The sequence below is a fragment of the Lithobates pipiens genome, unplaced genomic scaffold, assembly GCF_037356315.1.
Source record: "Lithobates pipiens isolate NorthernLeopardFrog02 unplaced genomic scaffold, aLitPip1_a1.2 Scaffold_77, whole genome shotgun sequence".
Lineage (NCBI taxonomy): Eukaryota > Metazoa > Chordata > Amphibia > Anura > Ranidae > Lithobates > Lithobates pipiens.
This window is the reverse complement of record NW_027507900.1, coordinates 1,177,388-1,193,931: the sequence shown is the minus strand read 5'-3', so window position 1 is coordinate 1,193,931 and position 16,544 is coordinate 1,177,388. Positions and strand designations below refer to the sequence as shown.

The 16,544-nt window shown below is 54.3% G+C and overlaps 1 protein-coding gene and 1 long non-coding RNA gene across 3 annotated transcripts in view; one reads left to right on the top strand and one right to left on the bottom strand.

The window, feature by feature from the left end:
• The window catches only part of LOC143959494 (uncharacterized), a 236,931-nt gene that overhangs the window by 67,679 nt on the left and 152,708 nt on the right, over positions 1-16,544 (bottom strand). The window lies entirely within an intron of this gene.
• The window catches only part of LOC143959488 (uncharacterized), an 89,536-nt gene that overhangs the window by 52,456 nt on the left and 20,536 nt on the right, over positions 1-16,544 (top strand). For both annotated transcript variants that reach the window (XM_077468159.1, XM_077468160.1), the window contains exon 3: positions 7,975-8,277. In XM_077468159.1, the coding sequence (XP_077324285.1) occupies positions 7,975-8,277 (303 nt within the window). The remainder of the gene's footprint in view (positions 1-7,974; positions 8,278-16,544) is intronic.

Below are 16,544 nucleotides of genomic sequence, written 5' to 3'. Positions count from 1 at the left end.
TAGAGAGGGGTGGAGGATACTGAATGGAGGTCAGTGGAGGGATTGGTAGAGAGGGGTGGAGGACACTGAATGGAGGTCAGTGGAGGGATTGGTAGAGAGGGGTGGAGGACACTGAATGGAGATCAGTGGATGGATTGGTAGAGAGGGGTGGAGGACACTGAATGGAGGTCAGTGGAGGGATTGGTAGAGAGGGGTGGAGGACACTGAATGGAGGTCAGTGGAGGGATTGGTAGAGAGGGGTGGAGGATACTGAATGGAGGTCAGTGGAGGGATTGGTAGAGAGGGGTGGAGGACACTGAATGGAGGTCAGTGGAGGGATTGGTAGAGAGGGGTGGAGGACACTGAATGGAGGTCAGTGGAGGGATTGGTAGAGAGGGGTGGAGGACACTGAATGGAGGTCAGTGGAGGGATTGGTAGAGAGGGGTGGAGGACACTGAATGGAGGTCAGTGGAGGGATTGGTAGAGAGGGATGGAGGACACTGAATGGAGGTCAGTGGAGGGATTGGTAGAGAGGGGTGGAGGACACTGAATGGAGGTCAGTGGAGGGATTGGTAGAGAGGGGTGGAGGACACTGAATGGAGGTCAGTGGAGGGATTGGTAGAGAGGGGTGGAGGATACTGAATGGAGGTCAGTGGAGGGATTGGTAGAGAGGGGTGGAGGACACTGAATGGAGGTCAGTGGAGGGATTGGTAGAGAGGGGTGGAGGACACTGAATGGAGGTCAGTGGAGGGATTGGTAGAGAGGAGTGGAGGACACTGAATGGAGGTCAGTGGAGGGATTGGTAGAGAGGGGTGGAGGACAGTGAATGGAGACCAGTGGGGGGATTGGCAGAGAGGGGTGGAGGACACTGAATGGAGGTCAGTGGAGGGATTGGTAGAGAGGGTTGGAGGACACTGAATGGAGGTCAGTGGAGGGATTGGTAGAGAGGGGTGGAGGACACTGAATGGAGGTCAGTGGAGGGATTGGTAGAGAGGAGTGGAGGACACTGAATGGAGGTCAGTGGAGGGATTGGTAGAGAGGGGTGGAGGACACTGAATGGAGGTCAGTGGAGGGATTGGTAGAGAGGGGTGGAGGACACTGAATGGAGGTCAGTGGAGGGATTGGTAGAGAGGGGTGGAGGATACTGAATGGAGGTCAGTGGAGGGATTGGTAGAGAGGGGTGGAGGACACTGAATGGAGGTCAGTGGAGGGATTGGTAGAGAGGGGTGGAGGACACTGAATGGAGATCAGTGGATGGATTGGTAGAGAGGGGTGGAGGACACTGAATGGAGGTCAGTGGAGGGATTGGTAGAGAGGGGTGGAGGACACTGAATGGAGGTCAGTGGAGGGATTGGTAGAGAGGGGTGGAGGATACTGAATGGAGGTCAGTGGAGGGATTGGTAGAGAGGGGTGGAGGACACTGAATGGAGGTCAGTGGAGGGATTGGTAGAGAGGGGTGGAGGACACTGAATGGAGGTCAGTGGAGGGATTGGTAGAGAGGGGTGGAGGACACTGAATGGAGACCAGTGGGGGGATTGGCAGAGAGGGGTGGAGGACACTGAATGGAGGTCAGTGGAGGGATTGGTAGAGAGGGTTGGAGGACACTGAATGGAGGTCAGTGGAGGGATTGGTAGAGAGGGGTGGAGGACACTGAATGGAGGTCAGTGGAGGGATTGGTAGAGAGGAGTGGAGGACACTGAATGGAGGTCAGTGGAGGGATTGGTAGAGAGGGGTGGAGGACACTGAATGGAGGTCAGTGGAGGGATTGGTAGAGAGGGGTGGAGGACACTGAATGGAGGTCAGTGGAGGGATTGGTAGAGAGGGGTGGAGGACACTGAATGGAGACCAGTGGAGGGATTGGTAGAGAGGGGTGGAGGACAGTGAATGGAGGTCAGTGGAGGGATTGGTAGAGAGGGGTGGAGGACACTGAATGGAGATCAGTGGAGGGATTGGTAGAGAGGGGTGGAGGACACTGAATGGAGGGCAGTGGAGGGATTGGTAGAGAGGAGTGGAGGACACTGAATGGAGGTCAGTGGAGGGATTGGTAGAGAGGGGTGGAGGACACTGAATGGAGGTCAGTGGAGGGATTGGTAGAGAGGGGTGGAGGACACTGAATGGAGGTCAGTGGGGGGATTGGTAGAGAGAGGTGGAGGACACTGAATGGAGGTCAGTGGAGGGATTGGTAGAGAGGGGTGGAGGACACTGAATGGAGATCAGTGGAGGGATTGGTAGAGAGGGGTGTAGGACACTGAATGGAGGTCAGTGGAGGGATTGGTAGAGAGGGGTGGAGGACACTGAATGGAGGTCAGTGGAGGGATTGGTAGAGAGGGATGGAGGACACTGAATGGAGGTCAGTGGAGGGATTGGTAGAGAGGGGTGGAGGACACTGAATGGAGGTCAGTGGAGGGATTGGTAGAGAGGGGTGGAGGACACTGAATGGAGACCAGTGGAGGGATTAGTAGAGAGGGGTGGAGGACACTGAATGGAGGTCAGTGGAGGGATTGGTAGAGAGGGGTGGAGGACACTGAATGGAGGTCAGTGGAGGGATTGGTAGAGAGGGGTGGAGGATACTGAATGGAGGTCAGTGGAGGGATTGGTAGAGAGGGGTGGAGGACACTGAATGGAGGGCAGTGGAGGGATTGGTAGAGAGGGGTGGAGGACACTGAATGGAGGTCAGTGGAGGGATTGGCAGAGAGGGGTGGAGGACACTGAATGGAGGTCAGTGGAGGGATTGGCGGAGGGGTCAGAAATAGAAGCCAGATCGCTCTAGGATAATCAGAGCCCACAATGGGAAAAAGATTATGGTATGCTGGAGGGTACTGACGGGTCACCCCCCCCCCCCCCCCCCCCCGGAACATGGGGCCGGGTTCCTAGCACTAGCTAAGCACAGCCAGAAGAATGGCCGGACACGCCCCTGATGGTGGAGAACGGCCAGGCCACTCCCCCCCCCAGTGGTGAAGCTCCAGGGCCCAGTCACAAGTGCGACTGCTGCAACTCTGGTAGTTCCGCTACTGTTTGAGGAGCATGTTTAGTATTTGCCATATTTTATTACTCCTCTGTAATACTTTACGCTGCTTATTTAGATTTAAGTCACAACTTACCTTCATGGAGGCAGTCATGTGATATTATTACAGGGAAGCCAATCCCTCCATAGGATAATGTACATCTAGACATATTGGGGGATATGATTGTAGCACTGACCCCCGAAGGAGCTGCTTGTTTTATTGGGCTTACCGTTACCTCCTTGTTTGCTTCCCTGTTTAGGATTCCCGTGGTAGACGTCCCAAAACTCTCTGCCACAGACCTGTGGTGTACACTTGAGCGTTACTGAGGGATGTGGATAAATTAAACCCGTTCCCGACCGGCACACGCCGATGTACGTCGGCAGAATGGCACGGGCAGGCATATTGGCGTACAGGTACGTCCAATCTTTAATGCCGCCCTGCCATCACGAGCGCTGCTGGTCAGGACCCCCCGTGAGTCCGGTCACGGGTCCCGTGGACTCAATCGCCCGCGGGCATACCCGCGATCGTCTCACCGGGCGGCTGAATTGGGAGATGCCGTTGTAAACAGCATCTCCCCGTTCTGCCTAGCAACAAGTGACGCTGATCTCATCGTCCGTCGCTGGATAGCAAGAGTGGATTATCACCGCTGGAATCTTTTTTTTATTTTTTTTTATTTTGATAAGCCCCCCGCCTGCAGACCCCCACAACCACCGGCCAGGGTTGTGGGGATGAGGCCCTTGTCCTCATCAACATGGGGACAAGGTGATTTGAGGGGTCACAGACCCCCAAAGCATCCTCCCAATGTTGAGGGTATGTGGCCTGGTACGGTTCAGGAGGGAGGGGGGGCCGCTCTCTCGTCCCCCCCTCTTTTCCTGCGGCCTGCCAGGTTGCGTGCTCGGATAAAGGGTCTGCTATGGATTTTTAGGGGGACCCCCACGTCAATTTTTTTTTAAATTTGATGCGGGGTTCCCCTTAATATCCATACCAGACCTGAAGGGCCTGGTAATTGAATTTAGGGGACCCCCACACTTTTTTTTTTAATCAATGACTTTCAATGAGTGTTCTCTGTATTACGGAGCCGACAATTCATAATAGCCGCAAGTGATTTTAAAGGACTTTTTTTCCTGCAGAAATGACACTTTGTGCAGTGACAGTTCTAAGCACGGGAAACATGCGCCCCTTCACAGGCATACTATAGACACCCCCCAGGTATGAAATTTAAAGGAATATTACACTTTAATTGATTCACTTTAATCATTATTAAAATCACTGCTCCCGAAAAAACGGCCGTTTTTAAAACTTTTTTTTAGCATTGATCCATGTCCCCTGGGGCAGGACCCGGGTCCTGCCCCAGGGGAGTGTTTGGGGCCCTGGGTCCTGCCCCAGGGGAGTGTTTGGGGCCCTGGGTCCTGCCCCAGGGGAGTGTTTGGGGCCCTGGGTCCTGCCCCAGGGGAGTGTTTGGGGACCCGGGTCCTGCCCCAGGGGAGTGTTTGGGGCCCTGGGTCCTGCCCCAGGGGAGTGTTTGGGGCCCTGGGTCCTGCCCCAGGGGAGTGTTTGGGGCCCTGGGTCCTGCCCCAGGGGAGTGTTTGGGGCCCTGGGTCCTGCCCCAGGGGAGTGTTTGGGGACCCGGGTCCTGCCCCAGGGGACATGGATCAATGCTAAAAAAAAGTTTTAAAAATGGCCGTTTTTTCAGGAGCAGTGATTTTAATACCCAAACACTCCCCTGGGGCAGGACCCGGGTCCCCAAACACTCCCCTGGGGCAGGACCCGGGTCCCCAAACACTCCCCTGGGGCAGGACCCAGGGCCCCAAACACTGCCCTGGGGCAGGACCCGGGTCCCCAAACACTCCCTGGGGCAGGACCCGGGTCCCCAAACACTCCCCTGGGGCAGGACCCGGGTCCGCAGGACCCAGGTCCCCAAACACTCCCCTGGGGCAGGACCCGGGTCCCCAAACACTCCCCTGGGGCAGGACCCGGGTCCCCAAACACTCCCCTGGGGCAGGACCCGGGTCCCCAAACACTCCCCTGGGGCAGGACCCGGGTCCCCAAACACTCCCCTGGGGCAGGACCCGGGTCCCCAAACACTCCCCTGGGGCAGGACCCGGGTCCCCAAACACTCCCCTGGGGCAGGACCCAGGGCCCCAAACACTGCCCTGGGGCAGGACCCGGGTCCCCAAACACTCCCCTGGGGCAGGACCCGGGTCCCCAAACACTCCCCTGGGGCAGGACCCGGGTCCCCAAACACTTTTTTAGGACAGTAACTTGCATATTAGCCTTTAAAATGAGCACTTTAGATTTTGAACGTTGGAGTCCCATAGACTTTAATAGGGTTCTAAAGTATGCTGTTTACTAGCTCCATCGAATCTTCTTTATACATTCGACAGACACCATAAGCCTTCCAAGACAGATTCGACCGTAATTCACGTGGATTTTCGGACGAATGCAATTTTTGAACGAAAAACGAAATAAATAAAAACGAATTTCGGGAGTAACTAAATAAATTAAGTTTTCGGACGAAAACGAAATTCCGAAACGAAATATTTTACTCTGCACATGTCTAATCAATAATCGCTTATTGCGATTCTTTTTTTTACCAAAAATATGTAGAAGAATACGTATCGGCCTAAACTGAGGGAAAAAATGTTTTTTTATATATTTTTGGGGGATATTTATTATAACAAAAAGTAAAAAATAATGCGTTTTTTTCAAAACTGTCTCTCTATTTTTGTTTATAGTGCAAAAAATAAAAACCGCAGAGGTGATCAAATACCACCAAAAGAAAGCTCTATTTGTGGGGAAAAAAGGATGTCAATTTTGTTTGGGAGCCACGTCGCACGACCGCGCAATTGTCAGTTAAAGCGACGCAGCGCCGAATCACAAAAAGTGGTCTGGTCTTTGACCAGCAAAATGGTCCGGGGTTGAAGTTGTTAAAGAGCGATCATACGGTACCAGGTTCTCTCAGCCGATCCGGCGATACCGTATGAGTGTAGATCCGGGTTGCGTCCTTCAACTAAGCCTCCAGGCTGCTTCAGAGAAGCCAGCCTTGCACACGGCCTTCTCCTGAAGAGTGCTCCCCTGGGGTTCTTCGGTTGCTGGGCCTCTCCCTTCAGATGAGACGGCACCGGAGCACCCTTGGATCAGTAGGCCCCAAAACTTCACTCGGGCCTGTCCCTGCAGTTGCGTCGCCTCGGGCCAGCCGGCCCCCGAGACTCAGGATGCATGGTTCCGCACCCCAGGTCAGGAGGACCACCAGAACCAAACAGACAAAGAATAAAAAACACAAAACCCGAACACATGGCATTGGTACCTTAAATACCACCCCCCAGAATGCACAGCAGAAAAACACTCCCACTGGGCTGGTTCCGAGGGAATAATGGTATTCAATGCACCCAGCTAGACTGCGTTTCTACTCTTGCCCCAGCGGTGACAGCGACACCTGCGGTCAAGGAGGACCCAGTGCAACCCAGCTGGACTGGTACTGAAACAAGAAATTTAGAGAAATAGTCCCGAAACCCAACTGTGGTTTCAGGCAAATTAAAGCGGGAGTCCGCCGGGAGTTCCGCCGTATTTTATTTTTTTTAAAGCCAGCAGCTACAAATACTGCAGCTGCTGACTTTTAAAATAGCGACACTTACCTGTCCAGCGCGCCCGCGATGTCAGCACCCGAAGCCGATCTCTCGATCGTCTCTCGGGTGCTGCCGCCGCCATCTTGGGTATGGGAATCAGGAAGTGGAGCCTTGCAGCTTCATTTCCCGGTTCCCTACTGCGCAATAAGGATGGTCCCCGCTGTCTCTGGGATCCGTGTGTTTCCCAGCAGGCAGCGGGGGACCTGCAGAAAGGGGCGTAGATTCTGCGGAAAGGGGCGTGGCTTCTGCAGATATCTATCCCGGAAGTGGGTGCAGATATCTGTACTGTACAGGTACCTGCACCCCCCTCCCCCCTGAAAGGTGCCAATTGTGGCGCCGGAGGGGGGGAGGGTTCCAATGAGCGGAAGGTCCACTTTAGGGTGGAGCTCCCCTTTAACTTTTCAAAAAACCATAGTGCTGGGTCGTCTGGAGCCAGCGCTACATGACATAGACATATTGGGAGATCATTTCCTTTCCCTTCTATAGGCTCTTTATCCACTTAAGGACCGCCTCCTGTAAATATACGTCCCCTTTTTGAAGAGGGATATCTCGGTATCTGCCACAACCGAGGTATCCCTCTTTACAGGAGGTGGTCCTGTGTACAATAACAGTGGTCTCCGCAGCGCGTTCACCGCGAGTTCACCTTTATGGGTGGCGGGAGAGATGCCACCCCCCCCCCCCTCCCGAGCCCTCCCGCCGCTTACCGGAGCCGTCGGTAGCGGTGGAGGCGATCGGGTCCTGTCAATGGCCGGGTATGGAGACGAGTGAGGCTAAGATGGCCCCCCCCCCACTCGTCTCTATACCAGAGGAGGGCATTTAAGTCCAAATATGAGATCCGAGGACTTTTTGCCCTCAGATCTCATATATAAGAGGACCCGCCATGCTTTTTTCTATTACAAAGGATGTTTACATTCCTTGTAATAGGAATAAAAAGTGATCCATTAATTATTATTTTTTTTTTAAGTGTGAAAATAAATAAAATCAAGTAAAGTAAATAATAATAATAAAAAAAAAATTTTTTAAACCCCCCCCCCCCCCCGTCCCGACGAGGTCACGCACAGAAGCAAACGCATATGAAAACGGCGGGCAAACCACACATGTGAGGTATCGCCGCGATCGGTAGAGCGAGAGCGATAATTCTAGCCCTAGACCTCCTCTGTCACATAAAAAATGCAACCTGTAGAATTTTTTAAATGTCGCTTATGGAGATTTTTGAGGGTAAAAGTTTGACGCCCCATTCCACGAGCGGGCGCAATTTCGAAGCGTGACATTTCCAGCTGCCACCAGAGACTTATCTGCTGTCATGTGTCAGAAACTGTCCAATCCGGACGAATGTTTATGGTTGGTGATTGTGCTCTCTGCAGGGTCGGCTCCTGGTGTTTGGAGAAAGAGGAAACAAACCCCCGGGGATCTTATCATATATTCTCTGGAGGATCTGAAGGGAAATGACTTCAAGAGATTTAGGAACAAATTGTCTGATTTCTACTATGGAGATAAACGTCCCATCCCGCGAGGAAAACTAGAAAATGCCGACTGGATCACCACCAAGGATATCCTGATAAACGTATATGGAGAAGAAGGGGCTCTGGATGTCACCATTGAGGTCTTTACACTGATCGATCTGAGGGGACCCGCAAATGACCTCCGGGAGAGCAGAAAACAACATGGTGAGTTCCCATCTATAATGACCATTTCCTACCAATTCCTGATCAATATTCATGTTCTCCTGGGTCACTCACATGGGTGCAGAGGCCCATCAAGTGTTCAAGAGCCAATTGTTTATACATGTGGAGCTGTGTGCAGGCAGTCTAGGTCATTGGAGACACAGGAGCTGAATGGACCTAAAAAAATAAATAATACAGAACAAATATGATTCTCACTAAACAAGCTATTGGGATGTGAATAAGTCAGAGGTGCCGTGTGATATTGCAAGTTATTATTATTATACAGGATTTATAAAGCGCCAACAGTTTGCGCAGCACTTTACAACATGAGGGCAGACATTACAGTTACATTACAATTTGGTAGAAGAGGAATCAGAGGGCCCTGATCCTGAGAGCTTACAATCTAGGAGGGGAGGGTCAATTGATACAAAAGGTAATAGCTGTGGGGGGGGGGGGGGGGGGATGAGCTGATGGAGGAAGTAAAACAGTGTATTAGTTAGAAGCAGAATAGGCTTCTTTGTAGAGAAGGGTTTTCAGGGATCGTCTAAAGATGGATAGATTAGGGGACAGTCGGAACAGATTGGGGTAGGGAGTTCCAGAGGATGGGAGAAGCTCTGGAGAAGTCCTGCAGGCAAGCATGGAAGGAGGAGGGGACAATGGAGCTAGAGAGCAGGAGGTCTTGGGACACTGAATGGAGGCCAGTGGAGGGATTGGTAGAGAGGGGTGGAGGACACTGAATGGAGGTCAGTGGAGGGATTGGTAGAGAGGGGTGGAGGACACTGAATGGAGGTCAGTGGAGGGATTGGCAGAGAGGGGTGGAGGACAGTGAATGGAGGTCAGTGGAGGGATTGGTAGAGAGGGGTGGAGGACACTGAATGGAGGTCAGTGGAGGGATTGGTAGAGAGGGGTGGAAGACACTGAATGGAGACCAGTGGAGGGATTGGTAGAGAGGGGTGGAGGACACTGAATGGAGGTCAGTGGAGGGATTGGTAGAGAGGGGTGGAGGACACTGAATGGAGACCAGTGGAGGGATTGGTAGAGAGGGGTGGAGGACACTGAATGGAGGTCAGTGGAGGGATTGGTAGAGAGGTGTGGAGGACACTGAATGGAGGTCAGTGGAGGGATTGGTAGAGAGGGGTGGAGGACACTGAATGGAGGTCAGTGGAGGGATTGGTAGAGAGGGGTGGAGGACACTGAATGGAGGTCAGTGGAGGGATTGGTAGAAGGGGTGGAGGACAATGAATGGAGACCAGTGGAGGGATTGGTAGAGAGGGGTGGAGGACACTGAATGGAGACCAGTGGAGGGATTGGTAGAGAGGGGTGGAGGACACTGAATGGAGGTCAGTGGAGGGATTGGTAGAGAGGGGTGGAGGACACTGAATGGAGACCAGTGGAGGGATTGGCAGAGAGGGGTGGAGGACACTGAATGGAAACCAGTGGGGGGATTGGTAGAGAGGGGTGGAGGACACTGAATGGAGGTCAGTGGAGGGATTGGTAGAGAGGGGTGGAGGACACTGAATGGAGGTCAGTGGAGGGATTGGTAGAGAGGGGTGGAGGACACTGAATGGAGGTCAGTGGAGGGATTGGCAGAGAGGGGTGGAGGACAGTGAATGGAGGTCAGTGGAGGGATTGGTAGAGAGGGGTGGAGGACACTGAATGGAGGTCAGTGGAGGGATTGGTAGAGAGGGGTGGAAGACACTGAATGGAGACCAGTGGAGGGATTGGTAGAGAGGGGTGGAGGACACTGAATGGAGGTCAGTGGAGGGATTGGTAGAGAGGGGTGGAGGACACTGAATGGAGACCAGTGGAGGGATTGGTAGAGAGGGGTGGAGGACACTGAATGGAGGTCAGTGGAGGGATTGGTAGAGAGGTGTGGAGGACACTGAATGGAGGTCAGTGGAGGGATTGGTAGAGAGGGGTGGAGGACACTGAATGGAGGTCAGTGGAGGGATTGGTAGAGAGGGGTGGAGGACACTGAATGGAGGTCAGTGGAGGGATTGGTAGAAGGGGTGGAGGACAATGAATGGAGACCAGTGGAGGGATTGGTAGAGAGGGGTGGAGGACACTGAATGGAGACCAGTGGAGGGATTGGTAGAGAGGGGTGGAGGACACTGAATGGAGGTCAGTGGAGGGATTGGTAGAGAGGGGTGGAGGACACTGAATGGAGACCAGTGGAGGGATTGGCAGAGAGGGGTGGAGGACACTGAATGGAAACCAGTGGGGGGATTGGTAGAGAGGGGTGGAGGACACTGAATAGAGGTCAGTGGAGGGATTGGTAGAGAGGGGTGGAGGACACTGAATGGAGACCAGTGAAGGGATTGGCAGAGAGGGGTGGAGGACACTGAATGGAGGTCAGTGGAGGGATTGGTAGAGAGGGGTGGAGGACGTTGAATGGAGGTCAGTGGAGGGATTGGTAGAGAGGGGTGGAGGACACTGAATGGAGGTCAGTGGAGGGATTGGTAGAAGGGGTGGAGGACAATGAATGGAGACCAGTGGAGGGATTGGTAGAGAGGGGTGGAGGACACTGAATGGAGGTCAGTGGAGGGATTGGTGGAGAGGGGTGGAGGACACTGAATGGAGGTCAGTGGAGGGATTGGTAGAGAGGGGTGGAGGACACTGAATGGAGATCAGTGGAGGGATTGGTAGAGAGGGGTGGAGGACACTGAATGGAGGTCAGTGGAGGGATTGGTAGAGAGGGGTGGAGGACACTGAATGGAGACCAGTGGAGGGATTGGTAGAGAGGGGTGGAGGACACTGAATGGAGGTCAGTGGAGGGATTGGCAGAGAGGGGTGGAGGACAGTGAATGGAGGTCAGTGGAGGGATTGGTAGAGAGGGGTGGAGGACACTGAATGGAGGTCAGTGGAGGGATTGGTAGAGAGGGGTGGAAGACACTGAATGGAGACCAGTGGAGGGATTGGTAGAGAGGGGTGGAGGACACTGAATGGAGGTCAGTGGAGGGATTGGTAGAGAGGGGTGGAGGACACTGAATGGAGACCAGTGGAGGGATTGGTAGAGAGGGGTGGAGAACACTGAATGGAGGTCAGTGGTGGGATTGGTAGAGAGGGGTGGAGGACACTGAATGGAGGTCAGTGGAGGGATTGGTAGAAGGGGTGGAGGACAATGAATGGAGACCAGTGGAGGGATTGGTAGAGAGGGGTGGAGGACACTGAATGGAGACCAGTGGAGGGATTGGTAGAGAGGGGTGGAGGACACTGAATGGAGGTCAGTGGAGGGATTGGTAGAGAGGGGTGGAGGACACTGAATGGAGACCAGTGGAGGGATTGGCAGAGAGGGGTGGAGGACACTGAATGGAAACCAGTGGGGGGATTGGTAGAGAGGGGTGGAGGACACTGAATGGAGGTCAGTGGAGGGATTGGTAGAGAGGGGTGGAGGACACTGAATGGAGGTCAGTGGAGGGATTGGTAGAGAGGGGTGGAGGACACTGAATGGAGGTCAGTGGAGGGATTGGCAGAGAGGGGTGGAGGACAGTGAATGGAGGTCAGTGGAGGGATTGGTAGAGAGGGGTGGAGGACACTGAATGGAGGTCAGTGGAGGGATTGGTAGAGAGGGGTGGAAGACACTGAATGGAGACCAGTGGAGGGATTGGTAGAGAGGGGTGGAGGACACTGAATGGAGGTCAGTGGAGGGATTGGTAGAGAGGGGTGGAGGACACTGAATGGAGACCAGTGGAGGGATTGGTAGAGAGGGGTGGAGGACACTGAATGGAGGTCAGTGGAGGGATTGGTAGAGAGGTGTGGAGGACACTGAATGGAGGTCAGTGGAGGGATTGGTAGAGAGGGGTGGAGGACACTGAATGGAGGTCAGTGGAGGGATTGGTAGAGAGGGGTGGAGGACACTGAATGGAGGTCAGTGGAGGGATTGGTAGAAGGGGTGGAGGACAATGAATGGAGACCAGTGGAGGGATTGGTAGAGAGGGGTGGAGGACACTGAATGGAGACCAGTGGAGGGATTGGTAGAGAGGGGTGGAGGACACTGAATGGAGGTCAGTGGAGGGATTGGTAGAGAGGGGTGGAGGACACTGAATGGAGACCAGTGGAGGGATTGGCAGAGAGGGGTGGAGGACACTGAATGGAAACCAGTGGGGGGATTGGTAGAGAGGGGTGGAGGACACTGAATAGAGGTCAGTGGAGGGATTGGTAGAGAGGGGTGGAGGACACTGAATGGAGACCAGTGAAGGGATTGGCAGAGAGGGGTGGAGGACACTGAATGGAGGTCAGTGGAGGGATTGGTAGAGAGGGGTGGAGGACACTGAATGGAGGTCAGTGGAGGGATTGGTAGAGAGGGGTGGAGGACGTTGAATGGAGGTCAGTGGAGGGATTGGTAGAGAGGGGTGGAGGACACTGAATGGAGGTCAGTGGAGGGATTGGTAGAAGGGGTGGAGGACAATGAATGGAGACCAGTGGAGGGATTGGTAGAGAGGGGTGGAGGACACTGAATGGAGGTCAGTGGAGGGATTGGTGGAGAGGGGTGGAGGACACTGAATGGAGGTCAGTGGAGGGATTGGTAGAGAGGGGTGGAGGACACTGAATGGAGATCAGTGGAGGGATTGGTAGAGAGGGGTGGAGGACACTGAATGGAGGTCAGTGGAGGGATTGGTAGAGAGGGGTGGAGGACACTGAATGGAGACCAGTGGAGGGATTGGTAGAGAGGGGTGGAGAACACTGAATGGAGGTCAGTGGAGGGATTGGTAGAGAGGGGTGGAGGACACTGAATGGAGGTCAGTGGAAGGATTGGTAGAGAGGGGTGGAGGACACTGAATGGAGGTCAGTGGAGGGATTGGTAGAGAGGGGTGGAGGACACGGAATGGAGGTCAGTGGAGGGATTGGTAGAGAGGGGTGGAGGACACTGAATGGAGGTCAGTGGAGGGATTGGTAGAGAGGAGTGGAGGACACTGAATGGAGGTCAGTGGAGGGATTGGCAGAGAGGGGTGGAGGACACTGAATGGAGACCAGTGGAAGGATTGGTAGAGAGGGGTGGAGGACACTGAATGGAGGTCAGTGGAGGGATTGGTAGAGAGGGGTGGAAGACACTGAATGGAGACCAGTGGAGGGATTGGTAGAGAGGGGTGGAGGACACTAAATGGAGGCCAGTGGAGGGATTGGTAGAGAGGGGTGGAGGACACTGAATGGAGGTCAGTGGAGGGATTGGTAGAGAGGGAATGGAGGACACTGAATGGAGGTCAGTGGAGGGATTGGTAGAGAGGGGTGGAGGACACTGAATGGAGGTCAGTGGAGGGATTGGTAGAGAGGGGTGGAGGACGTTGAATGGAGGTCAGTGGAGGGATTGGTAGAGAGGGGTGGAGGACACTGAATGGAGGTCAGTGGAGGGATTGGTAGAGGGGGTGGAGGACAATGAATGGAGACCAGTGGAGGGATTGGTAGAGAGGGGTGGAGGACACTGAATGGAGGTCAGTGGAGGGATTGGTGGAGAGGGGTGGAGGACACTGAATGGAGGTCAGTGGAGGGATTGGTAGAGAGGGGTGGAGGACACTGAATGGAGATCAGTGGAGGGATTGGTAGAGAGGGGTGGAGGACACTGAATGGAGGTCAGTGGAGGGATTGGTAGAGAGGGGTGGAGGACACTGAATGGAGACCAGTGGAGGGATTGGTAGAGAGGGGTGGAGAACACTGAATGGAGGTCAGTGGTGGGATTGGTAGAGAGGGGTGGAGGACACTGAATGGAGGTCAGTGGAGGGATTGGTAGAGAGGGGTGGAGGACACTGAATGGAGGTCAGTGGAGGGATTGGTAGAGAGGGGTGGAGGACACTGAATGGAGGTCAGTGGAGGGATTGGTAGAGAGGAGTGGAGGACACTGAATGGAGGTCAGTGGAGGGATTGGCAGAGAGGGGTGGAGGACACTGAATGGAGGTCAGTGGAGGGATTGGTAGAGAGGGGTGGAGGACACTGAATGGAGGTCAGTGGAGGGATTGGTAGAGAGGGGTGGAGGACACTGAATGGAGGTCAGTGGAGGGATTGGTAGAGAGGGGTGGAGGACACTGAATGGAGGTCAGTGGTGGGATTGGTAGAGAGGGGTGGGGGACACTGAATGGAGGTCAGTGGAGGGATTGGCAGAGAGGGGTGGAGGACACTGAATGGAGGTCAGTGGTGGGATTGGTAGAGAGGGGTGGAGGACACTGAATGGAGGTCAGTGGAGGGATTGGTAGAGAGGGGTGGAGGACACTGAATGGAGGTCAGTGGAGGGATTGGTGGAGAGGGGTGGAGGACACTGAATGGAGACCAGTGGAGGGATTGGTAGAGAGGGGTGGAGGACACTGAATGGAGGTCAGTGGAGGGATTGGCAGAGAGGGGTGGAGGACACTGAATGGAGGTCAGTGGAGGGATTGGTAGAGAGGGGTGGAGGACACTGAATGGAGGTCAGTGGAGGGATTGGTAGAGAGGGGTGGAGGACACTGAATGGAGGTCAGTGGTGGGATTGGTAGAGAGGGGTGGAGGACACTGAATGGAGGTCAGTGGAGGGATTGGCAGAGAGGGGTGGAGGACACTGAATGGAGGTCAGTGGTGGGATTGGTAGAGAGGGGTGGAGGACACTGAATGGAGGTCAGTGGAGGGATTGGTAGAGAGGGGTGGAGGACACTGAATGGAGGTCAGTGGAGGGATTGGTGGAGAGGGGTGGAGGACACTGAATGGAGGTCAGTGGTGGGATTGGTAGAGAGGGGTGGAGGACACTGAATGGAGGTCAGTGGAGGGATTGGTAGAGAGGTGTGGAGGACACTGAATGGAGGTCAGTGGAGGGATTGGTAGAGAGGTGTGGAGGACACTGAATGGAGGTCAGTGGAGAGATTGGTAGAGAAGGGTGGAGGACACTGAATGGAGGTCAGTGGAGGGATTGGTAGAGAGGGGTGGAAGACACTGAATGGAGGTCAGTGGAGGGATTGGTAGAGAGGAGTGGAGGACACTGAATGGAGGTCAGTGGAGGGATTGGTAGAGAGGGGTGGAGGACACTGAATGGAGACCAGTGGAGGGATTGGTAGAGAGGGGTGGAGGACACTGAATGGAGGTCAGTGGAGGGATTGGTAGAGAGGGGTGGAGGACACTGAATGGAGGTCAGTGGAGGGATTGGTAGAGAGGGGTGGAGGACACTGAATGGAGGTCAGTGGAGGGATTGGTAGAGAGGGGTGGAGGACACTGAATGGAAGTCAGTGGAGGGATTGGTAGAGAGGGGTGGAAGACACTGAATGGAGGTCAGTGGAGGGATTGGTAGAGAGGAGTGGAGGACACTGAATGGAGATCAGTGGAGGGATTGGTAGAGAGGGGTGGAGGACACTGAATGGAGACCAGTGGAGGGATTGGTAGAGAGGGGTGGAGGACACTGAATGGAAGTCAGTGGAGGGATTGGTAGAGAGGGGTGGAGGACACTGAATGGAGGTCAGTGGAGGGATTGGTAGAGAGGGGTGGAAGACACTGAATGGAGGTCAGTGGAGGGATTGGTAGAGAGGGGTGGAAGACACTGAATGGAGGTCAGTGAAGGGATTGGTAGAGAGGGGTGGAGGACGGTGAATGGAGGTCAGTGGAGGGATTGGTAGAGAGGGGTGGAAGACACTGAATGGAGGTCAGTGGAGGGATTGGTAGAGAGGGGTGGAGAACACTGAATGGAGACCAGTGGAGGGATTGGTAGAGAGGGGTGAAGGACACTGAATGGAGACCAGTGGAGGGATTAGCAGAGAGGGGTGGAGGACACTGAATGGAGACCAGTGGAGGGATTGGTAGAGAGGGGTGGAGGACACTGAATGGAGACCAGTGGAGGGATTGGTAGAGAGGGGTGGAGGACACGGAATGGAGGTCAGTGGAGGGATTGGTAGAGAGGGGTGGAGGACACTGAATGGAGACCAGTGGAGGGATTGGTAGAGAGGGGTGGAGGACACTGAATGGAGGTCAGTGGAGGGATTGGCAGAGAGGGGTGGAGGACACTGAATGGAGGTCAGTGGAAGGATTGGTAGAGAGGGGTGGAGGACACTGAATGGAGGTCAGTGGAGGGATTGGCAGAGAGGGGTGGAGGACACTGAATGGAGGTCAGTGGAGGGATTGGTAGAGAGGGGCGGAGGACACTGAATGGAGGTCAGTGGAGGGATTGGCAGAGAGGGGTGGAGGACACTGAATGGAGGTCAGTGGAGGGATTGGTAGAGAGGGGTGGAGGACACTGAATGGAGGTCAGTGGAGGGATTGGTAGAGAGGGGTGGAGGACACTGAATGGAGGTCAGTGGAGGGATTGGTAGAGAGGGGTGGAGGAC